The following is a 23,048-nucleotide window of genomic DNA, read 5'->3' as shown; positions in this document are numbered from 1 at the left end:
CCTGAGTTGTATGCGGGCCGCTCTGGAATGTCCTACAGCAGAGGAGTGGTCAGGCTATTGAACTCTGCAGACCTGTATTCTGAGCTTACTTTGCCCTTAGAAAGTCTGTTCACAAATGCCCTCAGTTTGCTCACAGTGTGGCTACAGTAAGACTGAAAGAGCTTCTTAAGGACCCCTGCTGCATGTGAAGTTTGTTTCTTGGGTTTAAGGTAACTAATGGTGACCCAAAGCAGACATTTCCTCAGGAGTACTGTATCAGAATTCTAAATAGGAGTTAAAGAAACGAATACAGATGCTATGCAATAATAAGTGTGATGTATGAAAAGTTAGTACAATTGAATTAAATATCCAGAATGAACCAATACATGATGCCACTGACTGTGAGCCAGACTGCCAGAGCTATACAGTGGAGAAAGAATGGTCTCATCAACAAATCACCTACAACAATGGCCTGTCAACCCCCAAAAGAATAAAGTTGACTCGTGCTTTATATAAAAATTAACCCCAAGTTGTCAAAATACAAGTATTAAAGATAAAATGCCTAGAATATATAGGAGTATGTTCTTTTGACTTTGACCGAGCAGCTGTTTCTTTAAGACAGCCCCATAGAGCACAGGAAATCATGCAGTTAGAGTAGACCCCATCCAAAAGCTTGAATTGTGTGCTTCAGAAGACTCCATCAAGAAAGGTGCGGAGCCAAACAGGGGAGGCTAGAAAGATGAGTCGGTCTGTAAGAGCATTTGCTGCGCAAGCGTGAGGACCTGAGTTCAAATTCAGCACTGGTGAGGGGAGTAGGCAAAGACAGAAAGGGCATGAGGGCCTGCTGCACACCACTCTAGCTCCAGGTTCAGTGACAGACCCTGTCTTAACGGAACAAGGTAGAGAGTGAGAGAGCACAGTATCTCATGTTCTCCTCTGGCCTCTGTGCACACATGGGCCACATGAAGTTGTATGCACACACAAAGAAAGGCACAGAGCAGGGAAAAATAACTGCAAACCATATATATGGCAAGAGACTTTATCCAGAATATATTCAGAATTCTTACAACTCAACAGTAAAAGGACAGGCAATTTTCGAAGTGAACTGAGGGTTTCAAAGACATCCCTTTAAAGAACCTCTGCAAGTGGACAATAACCACCTAGAAAAGATGTGTCATTAGGAGAATGCAGACCAAACCACTTCACACCCAGGAGGGTGGCTATAATCAGAGCCAGGTAATAACAAGTGTGGGTGTAGAAATTGGGATCTTTACACACTGCTGATGAGACTGTAAAGTGGTGTTGCTGCTTTGGAAAGAGTTAGCAGTCCCCAGAGTTAAATATGCAGTTACCAATTAACCCAGCCACCCCATAAGTGATGGTATATTTGAGTACGGATGTATGGTAGCATTACTCATAAGAACCATTATGTGAAAGCAACCCGCTGTCTACCAGATGATAAAGCATGAAATATACACACACAGCTATGAAAAAGAATGAAATGCTGATATACACACAGTCTGGGCAGGCTTTGAAAGCACGGAGTAAAGCTAGTCACAAAGTGCTATGTGTCACAATTCTCTTGATGTAAAATGTACAAGCTGAATATAGTGACACATGCCCATTATCTTAACACTTAGGGCTAAAGCAGGAGGATTCTGAGTTTGAGGATACCCTGGTCTACACAGACACTAACTCAAACAAATAAGATGTTCAGAACAGATGATTCCATAGAGACTAAAAATACTAGTGGTTGCCCTGGGCTGTTTGGGGGAGGGAGAATGGAGGTGACTTTTGTCTGGTAGTCGCACAACTCTATGTAATAAAAATACTTGAATTATATACTCTTAAATGGGTAGATTTTATTCAGGTGTAAAATATAGCCAGAGATGGTAGCATACACCTGTAAACCACAGCAGAAAAACAGGGAATTAGAGGTCATCCCTCACTGTCTTGAGTTTAAAATCATCTTAGGCAACCTGAGAGGCCTGTTCAAAAAATAAAAAAATAAAAAACACCCTGCAAAAAAAAGATGTGGCTGTGACATCTATCAAAATTTAACATTTTAAAAACTGAGAACAGAATAAGCTGGGGTGTAACTCACACCTATCATCTCAGCACTTGGGAGTATAAGACAGGAGGATTGCCATGAGTTTGAGACCAGCCTGGGCTTCATAGTAAATTCCGGCCAGCCTGACCTACATTCTTTTAAAACAAAACAAAAGGCTTTGGTGTCAGCAGTAAAATTATTACTTCTTCCTCCCCTTCCCCCATCTCCCCTCTCTTACACACACACACACACACACACACACACACACACACACACACTATAACAAAAGCTTATTTCGAACTGGAGCTATGGCTTAGGGGTTAAGAGCACATACTGCTCTTCCAGAGGACCAGAGTACAGTTTCAAACACCTACATCAAGGAGTCTGTAACCGCAGCTCTTCAGGGATCTAATGCCTCTGGCCAACTTGGGCACCAGCACATTTATACACAATTAAAAGAAATAAAAGTGTATCTTTAAAAGTAATTTTTATAAGCCTATCTTTTTTATATATACACCTGCATAGCAGAATAGGGCGTCAGATCTCATTATAGATGGTTGTGAGCCACCATGTGGTTGCTGGGAATTGAACTCATGACCTCTGGAAGAGCAGTCAGTACTAACCACCGAGTCATCTCTCCAGCCCTTAAAAATAAATTTAAAAACCAATTTCCAATAGAAATTTAAAGGTTTTGAAAATGCCTATTTAGTCTGTCTGTTCATGAAATGTAATACTGGTTCCTCCAACAGCATTTGTCCATTTTGTTTTCAGTGTGCTGTGAGATGTTCTGAGGAAAGGCTTGGAGCCTGTGTTGTCCGCAGTGTTCCCATTACCAAGCAAGCTACTGAGTTTGCTGCATGGCAGCTGTTATAGGCCTGGCCTCATTTGCATGTCCCTGTTTGGAAAGGTGACAGGCTTCAGGGGACTTCTATGGCTTTAGTCCACCCAGAGCTCAGGGGACCTTGACTATGGTTTCAGGGCCTTAAGCTTCACCTCATGCTCCAAATCCTTGAGGGAGCAGCTGAGAATGGGGCTGGCTAGCCCGCACTTGCTTCCATGCCCTCGATAATCCCTCCCCTGCTGCTCCCAGCCACCCCTCCCTCACAGCCCTGCTGCCTGGTCACTGGGACAGTGTGGCTGAACAAGTGCTTCAGTCTTTGAAAGGTGGCTCCTAGAGATACCTTAAGTGACCCAGTGCTGGCCAGGGTGTTCCTGGTACTTTTCTTCTGTGGAGCACCAGATATTTTCTTGACTAGCCCTCTGTAAACATGCCTGGTCTGAAAAAGTGGGGGTTTGCTGCTGACTCCCCCAGGAATTCTGATCTTACTACCCATGTCTTTAGGGAACTCTGCATTTCCGTGTTAACCAAAGAAGCCATGAGCTTCTGTGAGCTTGGTTCGTACCAAGGAGTATCTGTTCTAACACATGAGTTCTGAGGCACTTGAAGCTGTAATAGATGGAGAAAACACATATACACATGCATGTATGATTACACACGTGTACTCTGTTTCTGCTGCACTGGTAGTGTCATTACCTGGCCAGGATGTTAGTTTTCCTGAACTCATCTGTCACTCTTTCAAACCTTGGGTCTTAGGAAGACAGAATCCCCAGCAGTAGTCTAACACCTTCTGTGCCTGTGGCCTCTCCAAGAGGGCACTTGTAATTAAACTAATTCTGATTTCTCCCTATCCACAGACGAGCTATCAGGATTCTAAATCACATTTACAAGCAACTGCTTCCTCATGGCCCAGGGCAGGAACACAGCCGTGTCCCTGGGTGAAGGAGGTCTGGAGCCTGCCACGTGTCCCCACTCTGAAGCTGTCAGGTGGGGGAAAGGGCAGCCGGCCTCTCTGAGCAGTCCCAGCTCTCCCCTTAGTTCTGTATGAAGGAGGGAGGAGCCTGTGCCCTGGTCATGGGAGTTCTGAAAGCAGCAAAGCCTGCTGTGCCGAAGACTAGGTTAACCCTGCTTTCATTTCCCTACCCGAAAAAGCAGGGCAGGAATGGGCTGTGAGGTATTCGGTTTCACATCTGTTCCAGGAATTAGCCTCTCATAAATCCACTTTTCTTTTAAGCATCCCAGGAGCTCCTCACTCACCCTCCTCCCTCCCTGTTGACTCCCTCCACCCTACCCTGACTCCCACCCGGCCTAGACAGCTGAAGGGCTCCCAGAGAGATCATCCCATTGATCTTTGTCGTTTCTACCAAAAGAGAGAATCTCCAAGTCTTAGAAGTCAGAATGTCTGTGGGTCTGTATGCGGCTCTGCTCTCCACAGGTTTAGCACAGAATGTGGGGTGCATACCAGAGCATGGTGTGCTGAAAAGAAGGCAGGGTTTTGAAGGGGTCACCTCAGCTTGCCTGTTTGTGTGAGCTTGGGCAGGTTACCCACCCTCTCTTAGCTGGTAAAATTGGGACCATGTTTCCCAAAGTGTATTCAAAATATAAAGGCTTCATCTCCAGCTGGCCTGAGGAATGCTGCCTTCAGGAGCCAGTTCTGAAAGGCTCATACTAAAGACTGAAGAGCCTATCCTCCAAGAGACTTTAAAGAAGGGTCTCAAATCTGTTTGACCCTACCATCCTGACATTTTAAGAGATGAGGTTACTTTTCTACAGTCTATAGTCATTGTGTGATGTGCTTGCTGTATCCAGTTTAACTTTCTGACTTCCATATCTCATTCAAGGAAAAAAAAAAATGAATAGAAAAAGTAAGTTTCATACATGGCAAGGATTGTTAAAAAATCAACACACAGTTTATAGGTAGAGTTAGGGAAAAGTGCCAGGCATGGTGGCCATGCTTTTAATCCCAGTACTCAGGAAGCAGAAGCAGGTGAATCTCAATCTTAAAGGTCAACCTGATCTACACAGTGTATTTATGCCAGCCAGAGCTATAGTTAGTGTTCAGACTCTGTCTCAAAAAACAAAACAACAACAGCAACAAAGTTCTGGGATCTGGGACTTACACTCTTTCCCCACCTGTCAGGTTAATTGTCATGTGACTTAGGGATATGCTCTGTTAATTCTGGGAATTAATTCTGCCTACCCCAGAGCTCCAGTATAGTCAGTGCCCAGAACTCACATGCTCACCCCAATATTTGACACACATAGGAAATAATATAAGGACTAAATCAAAAGGTCCCTAACTCACAGTTCAGTTAGAAGCACTGAACTAAATTAAATTGCCAGTTTTATGAGACAAAGAATGGTTGTAAATTCACCCTAAATTAGTATTTATTCTATTTATTTATATTTCTGCTGAAAAAAAAATATGTAGAACAAGAAATTAAGGAGCAACTGGCCAAGGAACTGCATGGGAAATTTACGAGGGGAAAATAGAAACAGGCAAAGGTCCTCTTGCCTTGAGAAATAGCAATATCTTTATTCGATAATTTTATACATGTATATAATGTATTTTGGTCATATTGACAGTTCTTCATCCCTCATACCCATCCCCCCTTCTTGTCAACAAATTCCCCTCGTGTGTGTGTGTGTGTGTGTGTGTGTGTGTGTGTGTGTGTGTGTGTGTGTGTCTCCAAGTCGAGTCAGAGGTACTTGCATGAGTCATGGAGGGCTTTTTGAGTTTGATAATGTGAAACACACACACACACACACACACATCTGTCTTCCGTCTAGTGTCTTCTTACAAAGCTCCCCTTCCTGGGCTGACTTCTCATTCTCCAGAATCCTCTCCCTCATTTTTAGCTGACTCCATGTACTACAGTTTCAAATGGAGACGTCCAGCCACAGCTGACACACATGGCACCACAGGTCAGGATAGACAGCAGAGTTTGGGGGGCCTTGTTCTCCTTGGGCATGTCCTGGGCAGCGCAGCGTCCTCAGCCCATTCTTTTGTATAGGTCCACATATCCTAGACACGTTGGAGTATCTCTCCTGTTAATTGCACAGGCTTCTCAAGCATAACACACCCCAAACTGAGCTTGTGGTTCTCTTAGACCCTCCTAAGACCCTCCCCAGCCATCTTTGTTTCCTCAGAAACAAAGCCAGTGACGGAGTCTCTTCACCCCGTCCCTCACCACCCCATTTAACCATCCAGGTGGTTCCCAGTTATTATATTTTGTCCTTTAAATACCTTTCATGTGTCACATACAGTTTCATTTATATCTTTCACCTAGTGTTTTTCCATATTGATCGTATCACCCACAGTCTCCTTAGTGCTCTTAAAATAACTTCATTTAGTAGTTGTTGGTATCTATTTTGAGATAGGATCTCACCCTAACTGGCCTCAAACTCAAAGAAATTCGCCACCCTCTGCTTCCCAAGTGCTGGTATTAAAGATGTGCGCTACTGTGCCCAGCATAAAATGATTTCCTAAGGGCTGGAGTAATGGATCAGTCAGTAAATGCTGGCCATAGAAACATGAGGACTTGAGTTCCAATCTCCAGAGCCAGGAATAAATCCAGGTACAGTGATGAGGGCCTGTAATCTCAGTACTGAAAAGGCAGATTCCTAGAGCCCAGAGGCCAACCATGTCAGCTTCAGGTTCAGGAAGACCCCATCTCAGAAAACAACATGAGTGGGGGAGAGATGGGTAAGAACATGTGCTGCTCCTCCAGAGGACCAAGCTCTGTTCCTAGCACCACTGAGAGCCACATTTAACTCCAATCCCAGGAAGATCCTACATCTCTGGCCTCCAAGGGTACCTCCATGTGCATGTGTACATACGTGTGTGCATGAGAGGCACACACACACACAAAATTTAAAATGATAAATCTTTAAGACAAAAGGAAGACCAAGGTAAACTGCTGACTGAAGAGGGCACTGAGCCTGACCTGCGGTCTCCAGGCATAGGAGCACTCACGTGATCTTGCATATATGTGAATAAAGTTGCTTGCACATACATTTTTTAAAAGTCTTTTAAGAACAATTGTCTCCCCACTAAGCAGTCTTCAGAAGCACTCAGGAGAAAGATGCAGTAGGATTACTTTGAGTTCAGAGCTATGTGGTTTAATTCCAGGCCAGTCTGAGAAGATCCTGTTTAAAATTTTACTAGATTTGTTTACATGTCATGAATATTTTGCCTGCACGTATGTATATGCCCCACATTCATATCTAGTATCTGGGGAGGTCCTAAGGAGGAATCCGATTCCCTGCAGCTAGAGATATTATGAGCTTCTATGTGGGTTCTGGGAATTGAACCCAGATCCTCTGCCAGAGCAACAAGTGCTCTTAATCGCAGAACCATCTCTCTAGCCCTGTGAGGCCCTGTCTGAAGTGTGGAAATAAAAAAGGAAGTAGCTTGACTCCGCACATAAAGGTGTGCGCCTCCAAGGGTGCAGTTTCAGTCTGTGGGACCCACATGGTAGCAGGAGAGAGCTGACTTGATACCTTGACTTTTAACCACCAAAATTAATTAGTTAAGATAATAAATTATTAATAATACAAACAAATGAATCATTTCTTGGGCAGGATATGGTGGCTCATGCCTTTGATCCTAGTACTTGGGAGTTAGAGGCCGGCAGGTCTGAGTGCAGGCCGTCCTGATCTACACACACCCAGAATTCTAGGCCAGCCAGGACAATATAGTAAGACTCTGTCTCAAAACAAAACAAACTAACAACAAACCCAGTACAAAGTTCTGGAGCCTGCATGGTGGTGTTCCCAGCATTCAGAAATTCAAAACCAGCCTGGGTTACACATGAATCACTGTCTCCAAACCCGCAGTCTGCCATATACATGAGTGGTCGAGCATTGGCCTAGCAGGCAGAAGGCCCTGGGCTCCATCCCCTGCCCTGGCAGAGCGAGTAGGTAAAAGTCCGCACTAGGTCACTGCTGTCACTCACCACTGGCCCAGCACACCCCTCTCTGTTCCAGCCATCATGAACTCCTCACCTGCTGTCACGCACAGAGGCTTCTCTTTCCAGAAACCCATCTCTTACCATCAGCTCTTCCATCAGCCTCGACCATCCTCTGATTATGTCATTCATCCATTCCAAACACCATCCTGTGAGTAGGGTGGACGCTTAGTCAGCGTGAGATGCCGAGAGCCAGCTTCACCCTGCCAAGGGAAGGCACACATGCCATTCATCTTTGTACTATTTATTTTACCCAGAATTTTCTGTGAAAATGTAATAGGTATGTAGTGGAGTACTAATAATCTGAATATCTGAGCTGGGTTTAGTGATGCACACCTTTAATCCCAGCACTCAGGAGGCAGAGGCAGGAGGATTTCTGATTTCAAGGCCAGCCTAGGCTACACAGAAAAACCCTGTCTTGAAAAACAAACAAAAAATTATTTTTAATCTTAGGAAGTAAAATGCAAATAGAAAACGTGAGACAGTTCAGTAAAAACTGTATCCTGCCCCTTTGTTTGCCACATATGAGCCATGTTGTCTACACAAACAGCTGGCCTTTCTGGGCTGTTTGGCATAGGACATTAGAAACACTGGGACTTAGAAATATCTTTATTTATCTGTTATATGCCAGATACTTTGCTGTGCACCTGAATTAAAACAGCTGCCATGTCTTTCTCAAAGGACCTCTGTGGAGGCCAGATAGTGTGAAGGAAACGAAGGAATCTGCTGGCTTTCTGCTTTTGCTTTTTACTATCAAGTGACACCTCAGTCTTAATCCTCAGAGGGCAAATATCACACACACACACACACTAGAATATGTCGTTGATTTTATTTGTAGCAAATTTGAAAGGAAAGAAGAGGTATTTGGCCTGCACCCCACTTCGTGGAGAAGCTCTCTCCAGCCACACTATTCTTCGCATACATGTTCAGTTAACATAAGTTTCTCTTTGTTGGTAGGTATTGTGTAACAAATTTTATCCCCAAGCTTAGGGCTTTACAAGCCTTTCTTACCTCACAGTTTCTGTGGCTTGGGTTTCCTGGTGCAGCCGGCCATCTTTGGCTAAGGTTTCTCATGCAGTTGCGGTCAAGCTGGCAGCGAGGGACTCTGACCTCATTTTTGAGATGAACTGTAAACCAGCCTCCAAGCTCTCACTCTCGTGGTTGCTGGCCAACCTCCATGTGGACCTCTCCCAAAGCTGTCTGTCTATCTGTCTGTCTGTGTGCGCTTGGTCAAGTTGGGCCTTTCTGAATCTCAGCTGTGGAAGCTCTTCCTTCCCCAAGATCCTCAGAAAGTGACTGCCCTTGGAGGCATAGCTGTAAAGACCTGCGTGATTACGTGAAAACAAAGCTGTCCCACCGGACCCTCTTCCCTTCTGACCCCTAGAAGAGGAAACCCAGCCACATGTGCTCACACAGAAGAGACCCAGTGAGCGGAGCACATGGAGTGGAGAGAGGCCAAACTCACCAGCGCCCCAATTTTGGACCCCAGATCTATGAGAAAAGTGAGCCCATGTCTACCTTTTTTTTTTTTTTTTTTTTTCAAAGCATGCTTTTAACAATGGCTCTTAAACACGTTAACCTCCCTTCTAGTCCACCACCCACCAGAGGTAGTAGGAAAGAAAGGATACAGGGGAAGTGGGCCTGTTTAGAAATGCTTCTTTGGAGCAGATCCCATCTGGGTTGTCAGGAAATCAGCAGTTCAGTTCACAGGTCAGCAGTGGCAGCTCGATCCTCTAGCAAACACTTCACGGATCCACCAGCATTCAGTTCGGTAGAGTTGGGATAGCAAACATGAATCAGCAGCAGTGACATGACCTGGCAGCACATCACCAGTAGGTTTTTTTGGGGTGCTTCTCTCTATGGAGTCCCAACAAACGCAGCTCAACTATGCAGTGTAAGGCGGACTAATACATGCGTGTCGTTAGCAATGAATCCTTCATCACGTGTCCTTTTCCATGTGGCAGAGTGGTCACTGTTCCCAACCAAGGTTAAGCTTTTTATTTATTTTATGATCTTGAGAGATGATAATATGGGAGACAGACCATCCTGCCTTTCCCTTTCAGAGCGTACTGAGAATCAGCATCTCTGTTAAGCCGTGTCTGGCTGTGGGCTCTCCTGGGTGGGCCTTGGTTGTCAGGGAGGAAGAGGCTGTTTCCTGTTATCTCCTGGTTGCAGGATAACAAGATGACAGACTGGTGCTAGGAGCCATTTTGCTTTTCCTTGCAAAGAGCTGTAGAACCAAAGAGCAAGCTCCTGGGGGACCTGACCAGACTCACCTTACAGAGCCGGCTTGAGATTGCCTGTTTGCATGTGGATTACCTGAGGAGCGCTCTTGCTGTAGTGGACAAGTCTCTGTGGGTAAGGAACAGTTTCTGAGATACGGTGTTAAATAGAGAGTGAAGAAGAGTAGAAAGCAAAGCACAGTGTAGGTCATGCTCCTGTTTGTGGGCTGACTGCCCTGAGAAAGGCATGTGTGTGGCCCCAGGTCAGAGTCAGGCGCGCCTGCCTGTGGGATAGAAGTGCAGCCTGGGGGAGAAGAAACGCTTAATTGGTGGGTCTGTTTTCTTCAATTGGCTTTAAATCACATTTATTTATTTTGTATACACACACACACACACTTCTGTGCAGTTTATGGGAGTCAGTTTTCTCCTTCCCTCATATAGAATCCAAAGATGGAAGTCAGATCGTCCGGCTTGGCTCTGGCAAGCTCCTCTATCCACTGAGCCATCTCAGGCCCCTGTTCTGTTTTAGTTTGACTGTTAGTTTGTACTAATACATACATGTATTAGTTTAAAATACCTCTTCCTTCCTTCCCCCTTCCTTTTCTTTCTTTTCCTTTTCTTTTTTTCTTTCATTCTTCCTTCCTTCCTTCCTTCTTTCCTTTCCTTCCTTTCCTTCCTTCTTCCTTTCTAAAGAAAAGGCCTGGGCCTAAGGCTATATGACTCGATGGCTAAGAATACTTGCTGTGAAAGCAGATGGACTTGAGTTTGAACCCAATGCACCCACTGTGATGCACTCACTGTAAGGGCTCAGCCCAAGGAGTGGCACTTATTAGGAGGTGTGGTCTTATTGGAGTAGGTGTGTCACTGTGGGCATGGGCTTTGAGACCTTCATCCTAGCTGTCAGGAAGTCAGTCTTCCTTCCACTAGTGGCCTGCAGATGAAGATGTAGAACTCTCAGCTCTGCCTGTACCATGCCTGCCTGGATGCTGCCATGTTTCCACCTTGATGATAATGAACTGAACCTCTGAACCTGTAAGGCAGCCCCAATTAAATGTTGTCCTTATAAGACTTGCCTTGGTCAGGCGTCTGTTCACAGCAGTCAAACCCTAACTAAGACACCCACATACACACGGAGCATGACCACACACGCCTGTAACTCCTCCACCTTTGGTTGGCAGAGACAGAAGATCCCAGCCTAGTCAGCACACATGGGTTCAATGAAAGACCTGCCTCCAAAAAAGCACAAATGATCAGCAATAGGGGACAGTGCCCTCTTGGAACTGATATCCGAATTGGAACAAGACTGCATACATACATGATACTTCCCCCACACACACCATATGTACAAAGAAGGAACAGCATTGGAAGAAATGAGATTCTAGTGACCGCTAATGACTTTTAAACTCCAATTGTTCATGAGTTCATGTTGTTGAATATGAGTTCAAATATATATTACACAGAAAACTTTAAATTCATACATGCATTTTTAAATTTTAAATGTTCTCATTATATATTTGAGCATTTTGCCTTTGTGTGTGTGAACCATACACATGCCTGGTGCCAGTAGAATTCAGATGAGGGCATCAGATCCCGTGTGACTGGAATCACTGATCCTCAGCAAGAGCAGCAAGTGCTCTAACCACTGAGCAGTCCTTGCAGCCCAAAAATCATTTTTAAAAATTAATTCTAAGGTTAATTTTCTACCAAATGCTGCCTGGCACTCTGTCTTAGCAAAGTTAGAAGGGCTCTTTTCCTTACGGGGATGCTCTGGGTCAGCTCCTCCTCTAGCTCGCTGGTCGTGCTTTACAGGATTTCAGCTCTTGCCTTCACTCTGATGATCGTGGCATCTGGGTCTCCACTAGTGGCGTCTAGAGTGCATTTTGTTGCAAGTAGCTGGACCCAACTCAAAATAGCCACGAAGGGAGTTTGGCTCATGCTGATGGCGAGTTCGTATACTGTCTGTATCTGTTACTTTCTCATCAATGGGATACATTACCTGGTAGGAGCAGTGTAAAGGAACAAAGGTTTATTTTGGCTTGTGGCTGAGAGGGTGCTGTCCTGCATGCTGGCGAAGATGAGGTGGGGCTCATGCCGGGGAGAGTGGGGCTTGAGATGCCTCACAGCTCTGTAGGACAGAAGCAGGGCCAGTTTATAAAATGCAAGGCCCACCCCACCCTTCACCATGTGACCCACTTTCTGAGCAAGGCCCCACTTCCAAATGGTTCCAGAATCTCCCGTAACAGCACCGCCAGCTAGGGACCAAGTGTTCAAGCTCGTGGGTCTGTGGGGGCCTTTCACATCCAGATCATCACAAGATCCTGGAGCTAAGGATGTTGGGGTCCTCTGTCTCCATCCTCTCCACCTCATGCGTTTTCCTCTCCTTCATTTTCTTTCCTTCCTGTCAGCCTCCTGCCCTCCCTAGTTTTTAGTTTTAGTGGCTGCCTCTGTGTGGAGACATTTTGTGGCTGTGTGGTTTGAGCACCTCCAGCTTCATTCAGAACAGGAGTTCTGCTCAGTCCACAGAAGGGGACATCTAAGGCAGCACTGAGGGCCTGGCTCACACGCCAAGGCCACCTCCTGAAGCAGTTGCTGTGGTCAAGGGGATATACACTTGAGCCAACTGGGCCACCTTGCCACTGACCAAGGGACAATAGAACTACTATTTCCAGTCTGGCCAGAAAACCCTAGCTGATATCTGGGGATGGGGTGGGACATTTCTCAAAGGGGTTAAAACTGTAAGCAAATAAGAAGGGCCATGGGACAGACAAAACAATAAAGTTTCCTGCTTTCCGCTTAATTTTTAAGTCTATATTGCAAGTACAGGCTTTAAACAAGATAATTCAAGCAATAAGCACTTCATGTTATGCCTGGAGACAAATAAATTTGCCACTCTTCCTGTGTTCAGTACACAGTACAGTGGGGCCACGCACATTTGTGCCCAGAAACTGGCACCACCATGCATGTGTAGACTTTTCATCTTGCAACACTGCTTCCCTGTACTTATTAAATGAAGCCCTTTGCATTGCACCTACCGTTCTACTTTCTGTCCCTATGGGTTTTACTACTAGAAGCCTCACAGAAGTGGCAGCATGCTATTTGACCTGTTGTGACTGGTTTATTTCAGCTAGCATGATGTTCTTAGGGTCCATCTGGGTTGTAACCTGCATCAGAGTTTCCTTCCTGTTTCAGGGTAACTGCTACTCCATTGTGTGAACATGCCTGTTTAGCTTGTAGTCTGTTCATCCAACAGTGGACACTTGAGTTGCTACCACCTTCTGGCTGTTGTGTTTAGTGTTGTTGTGAGTGTAGCTGGCAATTGTCTGTGTTTGTGTCTTTTGCATATACACACAGGAATGGAATTACAGGATCTCATAATTCTACTTTTAAAGTTTTTGAGGACCATTAACACTGGAACTAGTGTCCACAGAGAGGATGCTATTTTACATCCTGCCAGCAGCATCCAAGAGTCATTTCTCTGTCTTTACCAATGCTCATTAGCTTTTAGGGCCACATGTACATACTACTGGATTTCCTATGGCAGCTTCATATGTGCACACAATGTATTTTGGTCATAGCCACTCCCCACTATGGTCTTACAGCTCCTCGTGCCTCCACTTTTTTCTTATCAAATAGTGTCCCCTCTACTTTCATGCCCTTTTGCGGGGGGACTGAGGAGTTTAATTAGGGTTGCTTCCAGGAGTGTGGGTGAGGGGTTGCTTCCAGGCACCTTCTGATGACTGTGATGTCCCTCACTGTGCTTCTGAAATCAGCTGTGATGATGAGCTATGTTGTGTGCCACTGGCAGCATCAGCCTGTGAATGATGGGACAGGCATAGCCTGGAGCATCTTTTAACATCATCCTTACAGAGGTTAAAGGTATGGATGGATAAACTGCCAAGAAAAGAGTGTGAGGAAAAACAAAACAGTGATCAGGACTGAGGAGGAGCCCTGGGGAAGCACAGCTAGTAGCCCCTATAGATATCTGAGTATTTTAGACCCCAGAAATACATGGCGTAGGGACTGCTAAGCTAATATGCTGACACAGGTGCCTTTTAAAAATTGTCTGGGATAGACTTCTATTTAGATTATTTCCTTGTGACTCAATGCTCCATAGAACCCTTTGAACATTCAGAACAGTGGCATTCAAACACTGATGTTTGTCAAGTTACTTCCACATTACAGAGGAAGAAGGTAAGAACAGAGACTGTGGTGCCTGGGGTCGCTGGAGGGTAAGTCTTCGGAGAAGCTTGGAACATGAGTTCTGCCCTTCTGATGCCTGGGAACTTAGCCTCTTTAGCACATGCCATCTCCCTCAGTTGCTTCTGGAATAGAATATACTTCTCTCAGCTTCCTCTAAACTATTAAGGAATTTGATGATTCTCGCATGAGAACAGTGGTTTGTCTTTTTTATTTTGTATTTTTGTTTGATTGGTTGTTGTCTTGTTATTTGAGACAGAGATTGTGTAGTTAACACGCACCTAAAACTCACTGTGTATACCAGGCTGGCATAGAGTTCAGGGTGATCCTCCCATCTCAGCCTCCCAAGTCCTAGGATTCAGGCATGGATCACCATGCCCCAGTTCACAACAGAGACTTTTAAACTGTGAGTCATGACCTAGCGGTAGTGGGTCATTGGATCAATTAGTGGGTCACATTAAGGTTCATGACAACCATTCAGTAGCATCTTAGTGGTTATTTGAATTCAGTTGTGGTATGAATCAGCCACCAACACAAAGTTGGAGCTTGTGTTTGCTTTCCAGGGAGAGCTGGCCTAACAGTACTAGAGCACACAGGGTCACAACCTTCAACTGCCCCCAACCCCAGAAGAGAAAATGGAATAGAAAGAGATTACCAGGCTCTGTTCAAGTCATAACACACATGTTAACAGTACATGTGGTCTTACTTTAAAGGCCACCTAGGTCTCTATGTTTACTTCCAAGCTTCCTCTGGCACTTGAAACCCCACTTTTCTGATCTTCAGGGACAGATCTGTGCCCAGTATCCTCTGGGATTCAACGGTGCTACATCTACTACAGGAGAACGGGGCTGGAGTTTTATAGATGCAAAGTCACTGTTCTGGCGTAGACCAGAATCCCTGCTAATGGCAGTCTGTCTGTTCTTTTGAACTCAACTCCATAAACTCCATTCTCAAAGGCCACTAAAGATTTAGTGCAATGAGCTAAAAACAAGTCAAATATCATTAAAGCCCAAAGTAGAAAGAGTCATAAATAGCAGAAACAGGATTATAAGCTTTTCAGTGGCTCGATGGGTGAAGGCGCTTGTTCCCGAGCTCAGTCACCTGAGCTCAGGGTAGAAGAAGGAGCGGCCCCACCCTAGTCTGTCCTCTGACCTCCACATGACTGTGACATTAATACACACAAAAGTAAATGTAAAGAAATGTTTCAATCAGATTAAAGACCATGGTTCTTCTTGTCCTTCTCCATCACAGAATGGCTGTAAGAGAGTCAGAAGCTTTTCATAAAATAATTATTCTAACAATGATGATAATCTTTTTGTTGAGGTAGGGTTTCATTGTGCAACCCTGGCTGGCCTGAAACTCACTAAGATCCACCCGCCTCTGCCTCCCAATGGCTGACATTAAAGGCGTGTGCCACCACACCCAGCTACAAATCTAAATTTATATATATGGACAGAAATAATCAGATATACTTAGGTAGATTGTCCTTCAAAATTGGCATCATAGTCACATCACAGAATTGGAACCCAAGAAGTTTAATTTAGATCAGCTATACAGTTTTTAATTTTTCATAAAAGGGTAGATGCTAAATATCATCATGCCAAAAAAAAAAAAAAAAAAAAAAAAAAGGTGGTCACCCTCTGGATCTCACTGTCACACATGTAAAGTGGCCTTTCCTCTGGATCTCACTGTCACACATGTAAAGTGGCCTTTCCTCTGGATCTCACTGTCGCACATGTAAAATGGACTTTCCTCTGGATCTCACTGTCGCACATGTAAAATGGACTTTCCTCTGGATCTCACTGTCGCACATGTAAAATGGACATTCCTCTGGATCTCACTGTCGCACATGTAAAATGGACTTTCCTCTGGATCTCACTGACGCACATGTAAAGTGGCCTTCCCTCGGGATATTACTGTCTACGTGCAGGGACAGGAAGAAATGTTACACCCAGCCATGTTGGAAAGTCATTCAGAGACACATTTCTGTTCCATGATGTTATTTTATAAGTAGATTTACCTGGTTGCTCTATTGAGAAAAGGAACCATAATAAGAAAACTATAATAAGAAAAACAGGTTAGTAAGAATCAAATATGTTTTCAAAAATGATGTGCATTTTTCCTAGAAAAAGGATTGGCCTGGTAGAGTGGTACACATCGGTAATACTGACAAGGAGAGGTTAGAACAGGATCAAGAGTTCAAGGCAAGCCTGAGGAAACACTTTGTCTCAAGTAAAAAGGCTTATTTTATAAAAACAATAATGGTTCCTTAAAATAGCTTTATACTAAAAATTATTCACGCATTTACAAGTAGAACACCTTGGAGCTAATGTTGGTGTTGACATCTATGGCTTAGACCAAGTGTCCTCATTGTTCATTCACAGTTAAAGGGGTTCTGGGAGCACTTGGAGCTAAAGCCATCTCCCAGCTGGTGCTGCTCGTGGTAACCCATGCCCCACAACTGCCTCCCCATTACCCCAGGCTGACTTAGCTCTGAGCAACCCCTTGCAGCTGTGTCACCCGGGCAGGGTTTTGTGAAATGGATCTGAGTTCTTGTGTGCCTGTGTTGTTCATTTCTACAGGCTGGCGCGGTGCCCAGGAAGGTGAGGGGTAGAGTGTGGCCCTCAGCCCAGCTGTGCCTTTCTGCCAGTGTCACTCAGGCTATAAATAGAGGGTTAGTCCACTTCCCTTCTCATCAAACTAGAAAGATGCCAGAGGACACTACCAGGCCACTCTGACCAGTTGAAAAGGTTTTAGGGACTGACCTAAGAGATAAATATCTTTGCATTTATATGAATAAAAACAAAACAACGAAGTACCCCACCAAATGGTCATGGTGGTGTATGCCTATAATCCCGTCATTTGAGAAGTACAGGCAGGAAGATCAGAAATATAAGGTCATCCGCAGCTTGGTATAGCAAGTTCAAAGCCAGCATGGGATACATAAGACTCAATCTTTAAAAATATGTTTTTTAGCTAGGCATGGTGGTACAAGCCTTTAATCCTAGCACTTGGGACCAGAGGCAGGAGGATCTCTGTGAGTTACAGCATAGGCAGGGCTACATAATAGAAAAGCCTTGACTTAAAAACAAGCAACCAACCAAAAAAACATTTTCCTTGCTTCAAACTTTATCAAACCTTGAAAGATTAAAAAATAACAAAATTTGTCAGGCAGTGGTGATGCACATCTTTAGTTCCACACGTGAGAGGCAGAGGCAGGTGGATCTCTGAGTTCGAGGCCAGCCTGGTCTACAGAGTGAGTTCCAGGACAGCCAAGGCTACACAGAGAAACCCTGTCCTAAAAACAAAGCCAAAAAAAAAAAAAAAAAAAAAAAAAAAAAAAAAAATTAAAACCTCGTTCAATTTTAAGTTTATGATTGAGGTTTCGGCCTTGCTTCATGCCACAGCAGTGACAATCCTGCCTCTCCTGGGCACCTAAAGCCTGTGAGTCGCAGGAGCTCCTAGGAAATGGATGTCTTTCCCTTTGAGACAGCTGCTGAGCTGCCCGTGGGAGCTCAAGTCTCGATGTCTGGATGGGCATTAGCACAGACCTACCTCACAGCAGTAGTGAGAGGTTTCTTACACACCTGCTGTTGATTGTCTCCCACATGTCCAACAGTGAGCTATTTACCAAGCAGCTCCCATGCAAATATTTAATTGGCAGAAGTGCCCAGGATAGCGTGAGAATGTACAAGACATGGCCTCTGCACTTCCAAGTGTAGGGGGAGCTACATGATGGGTTGTTCCAGAAGTCCTAGCAGTCCGTGGAGGGGGTCCAGACCTGCCAGAAACAGAAGCACATGGGATTGTTTTCCAGAACCCATCGGTAAACATGCAAATAGAAAAGCTGGGTTTATGGGTGTCTGCTTGCTGCAGTTCTCAAATAATTCTCACAGGTGAAACTCTTAAGAAATGTGATGTCACAGTTTAAAATAATAAAATGGTCCCATGAGCAAAGGTGGACAAAACAGCAAGTTCTAGATCTGCAGATCTGATACTGAAGTCACCACGTGATGCAAAATGAACACTTGTATGGCCAGGGAAATTGGAAGGGAACAAGAAAAGAGTATAAACCATAGATGAGAACTGTGACACACACACTTTCAGAACTAAGTGGCAGGTTCTGTGTGAAGAGATGACTGAGGTGGGCTGGCCGAATGGCACCTTAGACCCAGAGGTGTGTCTAGAGAAATTATCTGGAGAATGGACGGGGCAGGGGTGGAAAGCCCGCCGAGAGGGCCTAGCAGATATGTAAGTGGAATTCTGGAAAGAAAAAGTGGGAAACAGATCATTGTGAGAAGATGATGAAAATGTTTCAGGGCTGATGGAACATTTACATGCTGTGGAGGGCTTCAAGGAAGAGCAAGACGCCTATCTCAGAAGACTGAGAGCCAAGGAGGAAGTCGCCTGACATTGGCCTATGACCTTCACCAATGCACTTGAACACACACTCACATACACAGGGAAACAAATACACAAGAGAAGAATGAACAACCACATTCCACATGCCTTGGGAATTAACCAAACAAGAAGATGATGATGAAGAACTTTCTGCCAATCACTTCATTCATTCATTTCTCAGGGCCAGGGATCAACCTCAAGTTTCCCACCAGTCATCTCAGGTAGCTTACCACCATCTATAACCCTAGCTCCAGGGCGAGTCTAATGTCCCATTTTAGAATGGGAGCTATCAAGAACCTGTAAGCAGATGCTGGGACCAGGCTAGTTCCCAAAGCAACCAACTCCCACACATGGAACTGCTGTGTGTCCAGGGGGAGGCTGGACTTATGCTCATGCACCCCCCACACACACACAAACATAATCAATAATGAGTCTTTACAAAATAACGACTTCTTAACCCATTTTAAATTGTAAGCAGTCAGGGAAAGGATAGAATTCAGGGCAGGGCAACTGGGAAAGACCTGGGAGCCTCTGATGGCTCCTTACTGAGTATGTTCCCTAAGCAGGCTGAGGAGCAAACACTGGGAGCCAAAGGTGAGGATGGGGGTGGGTCCGAGGCAGGGTGGAGGCTGACAACCTGACCCAGAGGATTCAGATCACATGGGACTTTTACCTCACAGTCTGAAAATGCTGACACTGACTCTGCACTCTGAAAAGGTGAACACTTTTGGTATCTTCAGTTTATAAACAAGAAGAGGGAGTGCGAATGTTAGTTTATTTATTTTGGATGGAGGAGTCTAACTGTTGTTGCCAAGGCTGCCTTTGAACTCCTAGGCTGAGGTGATCCTCATGTCTCAGCTTCCTGTGTAGGTGGGACTACCAAAGGGCATCACTGGGCATGAGGAGAAATTAAAATGTTCTCCTGCAGGCTGGAAAGATGGCTCATCGGTTAAGGGCACTGACTGCTCTTCCAGAGGTTCTGAGTTCAATTCCCAGCAACCACATGGTGGTTCACAACCATCTGTAATGGGATCTGATGTCTTCTTGATGTGTGTCTGAAGACAGCGACAGTGTGCTCACATATATAAAATAAGTAAATCTTTGTTAAAAAAAAAAAAAATGTTTTCCTGTTTCTGGGCATAGCAGCTTTGTTTGTGGTCCCAGCTACTCAGGGGACTGCAAAAGCCTGATTGCTAGAGCCTTGAAGTTCAGGGTCAGCCTGGGCAACTTGGGAAGACCCAGTATCTTTAAAGAATCGTCAAGTAAAGTTTACAAGAGTAAGTGTTTTTTAACCCATAAACAAGAGGAATCAAAGTCACTTAGAAAGCAGCAGCGACAGAACACAGATGTTGAAGGATAGATTTGAGCAGCAGTTAAAATTAGTTTGTACTCTGGGTGAGTTCCTTTGTCAGGGACCGCCCTTCTTTGTTGTCAGACAAAAAGAACTGGCCTTCCTTCACTGACTGCTTGACACTCTTTTCCAGATCCTACTCACACTGACAGATGAACAGAGACTCCGAGGGAAGAAGAACCTGCTGTGCGGTCGCTCTGGGAGCTTGATGGAGGCTAAGCCTCCATGGTGCTGGGAGGGGTCCATAGTATTTTTTTGCTGCCTCTGAGTCCCCAAGGCCTTTAAGCAGAAGTGACAGTCGATGCTTGCCATCAGCAGGACAACAGGGAAACAGACCCTCTGGGTTTGGATGAGACTTGGCAGTGGGGACTCTCGCCTGATGCGTTGTGTCCCCGTCAGAGCACCTTTCAGAGTGTGCCTTTCCTGCCTTCCCCGCTACCCTGCTAGGTCCCGTCTGTCTCTCTCCTCCCCCCCCCCCCCCCCCCCCCCGCTCACAGATGGTATAAAAGAGGCTTTTTGGCTATTTGCATCTGGCTTTCGCTTCTTTCCCAGATTGAAATATTAAGTTTATTTTATTTTGTACAAGCTTCAGATCCCAACATCAACCACCAAACTTGATCTTCCCTTTCCCGAGAGTGTGGGAGGTGGGGGCCAACAGCACCGGTTCCCCAGACGGGGGAGGCAAGTAGGCGGCTGCCATGGAACAGGCGCCATTTGGAATTACTGACTTCTAAGATTAATAAAGTAATTCAACTTTTCTTCCTTTTCTTTTCTATTCACTAATTGTCCACCAGTCAGTATTTTCTCTCAGGGCTAAAATGGAATCACCTTTTCATCGTGTTTGATATTTCGTTGTAGAACAGTTTTTCAGTTTTCATTTTAGAATAGGAGCTATCAAAGCTTTAAGCAGATGCTGGGACCAGGCTAGTTCCCAAAGCAACCAACTCCCACACTTGGAACTGCTGTGTGTCCCCATTCCCTGCTTGTCCTCCGGCAGACTTAGTCATTGTCATCCTCGGAACTGGGTGGGGTGTATGTGCCCAGTTGCTCTGGCCTCCCCATACAGTTCCTCTGGGCGAGTGCAGCACACTGCCATCCATCCCAGTATACCTTCCCTCCAGTGTACTTAAGACAGCTCCCTTAGACAGTGTTGAAGTCCAAACAGAAAAATGATACCTTAGAAGGTAGACAGGGCCTGTGTGGTGGCCCTTGCCTGTCATCCCAGCATGAGGAAGGCCAGGGAATGGCCATGAGCTAGACACCAGGCTGGGCTATGCTATGCAGTAAGTTTGGAACCAGCCTGGAAGACAGTCCCTGAGAATTTGTCTCATTAAACTGTCTAAAGAGAAGGAGGAAGATGAAGACAGGGGGACTTTGTTGTCTTTTTAGTGCGTGGATCAGATTCAGGCACAGTAGACAGTACGGACTCTCAAGAACAGGCAAGAAAAAGGTTTCCCATGTAGTCCTGGGACCATCTTAACTGTCCATTTGGTTTGAGTTGGATAGGGGACAGATTCTGATTCCTGCTAGCCGCTTTCTGAGTTATAGAGTTGGAGAAAAGATTCTGGGAGCTCACACACAAATTTCACCAAAAAGGGAATAGACGCCATGAGCTTAGGATGAGAACTTTCACGACAGTTGTATTGCTTGGACTAGCTCTAGGCACCCAGTCAGAATGAATCCTCAGGCTCCATCCTTTCCACCCACCAAGGGCCAAAGCCAGTATTACCTTGCCATACGTGATGCTTCCAAGACATTCTTTCTGGTACTGGGCTTGGCTATAAACCAGATGGATCATCCTAGCCTTCCTCCTATAGTGGTGTCATCTCCAGTCTTACTGCTCACCTTGAAACAAGTGGGTGCTTTTGAAGACATGGCTCAAATGGCTCTAGCCAGACACCAGCTTTTCCCGTCTGTTCATACCTGCTCCTTGACATGAGTAGTATCTGGCATGAAAACATTTGAAATCGCCATGTAGTCATTGAGAGGCTTTAAAAGCTCATCTAGCTGCCTCGGTTCAAACTTTGTAGCTGGACCCTGGGAGGCAGACTAAAAGGGACAGAAATATTATTTCCCAACATCCTTACTGATGCTGGAAAGGTCCGGTGTCTTATGCAGTGCACTGTTTCCCCAAAGGTAATGTATACAGGCCCTGCCCCAGTAGAAAGCACACCTGTAGGGCTGCAGCCTAAAATGTTATTTCTGTTTGTTTTAGATTTAAGTGTGTGCGTGTGTGTGTTGTCTGTAACTCCATGTGCCATGTGTGTGCCTGGTACCCATGAAAGCCAAAAGAGGGCATCAATCAGATCCTTTGGAGCATGAACCACAGATGAGAGGATGCTAGGAATCAGACCCTGGTCCCCAAGAAGAGCAGCCAGTCCTCTGCCCTGAGCCATTTCTTAAGCCCAGATAGTACATTTCTAGTGAACACAAGAACAAATCCTCATGCCTACTTAAGTTTGAGGATAATGGTCACAATGAATAGACTGTAGTACTTGGGGCAAGTGTAGTGGTACGTGCCTTTAATCCCAAGACTCGGGCAGAGGTACTCAAAGCCAGCCTTGTTTACATCATGAGTTTCAGGACAGCCAAAGCTGCGTAGTAATAACCTGTCTCTAAAATAAAATAGACTGATAAATGGTAGCAGCTACCCCATAGCTGACATGCCAGCATGTTGCACCCTCCACCACACATGCATGTGCATACACACACACACATATACCAGAACACTACACAGCCAGGTTTTCAATCCAGAAACATGGGACACTGGATAAACTTGGGCATGGACAGAGAACAGAGGCTGTCTTGGTGACCAAGCTCTGGAGTTCACCCTTGAACTCAGAACACACACTCACATGCACACACTCACACAGAAGTGTGCACACATACATCCCTCAACATGCAGACTTCAGCTTCCGTCAGACAGCAGTACCTCTACCTCAGTGGACATGCTGGAGGCTGAAGGCTTTCAAGAGCTTGCTAAGACTAGAGGGTATCCTTGCTCCAATGGCTCCCTGAAGATGATGAGCCACAGTGGAAT

At 45.2% G+C, this 23,048-nt stretch overlaps 1 protein-coding gene across 14 annotated transcripts in view; it reads left to right on the top strand.

Moving 5' to 3' along the window:
- The window catches only part of Ttll5 (tubulin tyrosine ligase like 5), a 235,626-nt gene extending 214,860 nt beyond the window's left edge, over positions 1-20,766 (top strand). For all 14 annotated transcript variants that reach the window (XM_076921612.1, XM_076921610.1, XM_076921611.1 and 11 more), the window contains one exon: positions 20,142-20,766. In XM_076921612.1, the coding sequence (XP_076777727.1) occupies positions 20,142-20,164 (23 nt within the window). In that variant the 3' untranslated portion in view covers positions 20,165-20,766. The remainder of the gene's footprint in view (positions 1-20,141) is intronic.
- Positions 20,767-23,048: the final 2,282 nt, after the last annotated feature.

Source organism: Arvicanthis niloticus, chromosome 23, assembly GCF_011762505.2.
Source record: "Arvicanthis niloticus isolate mArvNil1 chromosome 23, mArvNil1.pat.X, whole genome shotgun sequence".
Classification (NCBI taxonomy): Eukaryota; Metazoa; Chordata; class Mammalia; order Rodentia; family Muridae; genus Arvicanthis; species Arvicanthis niloticus.
Note: the sequence above shows the minus strand (reverse complement) of the source record. Positions and strands in the feature narration are given on the sequence as shown.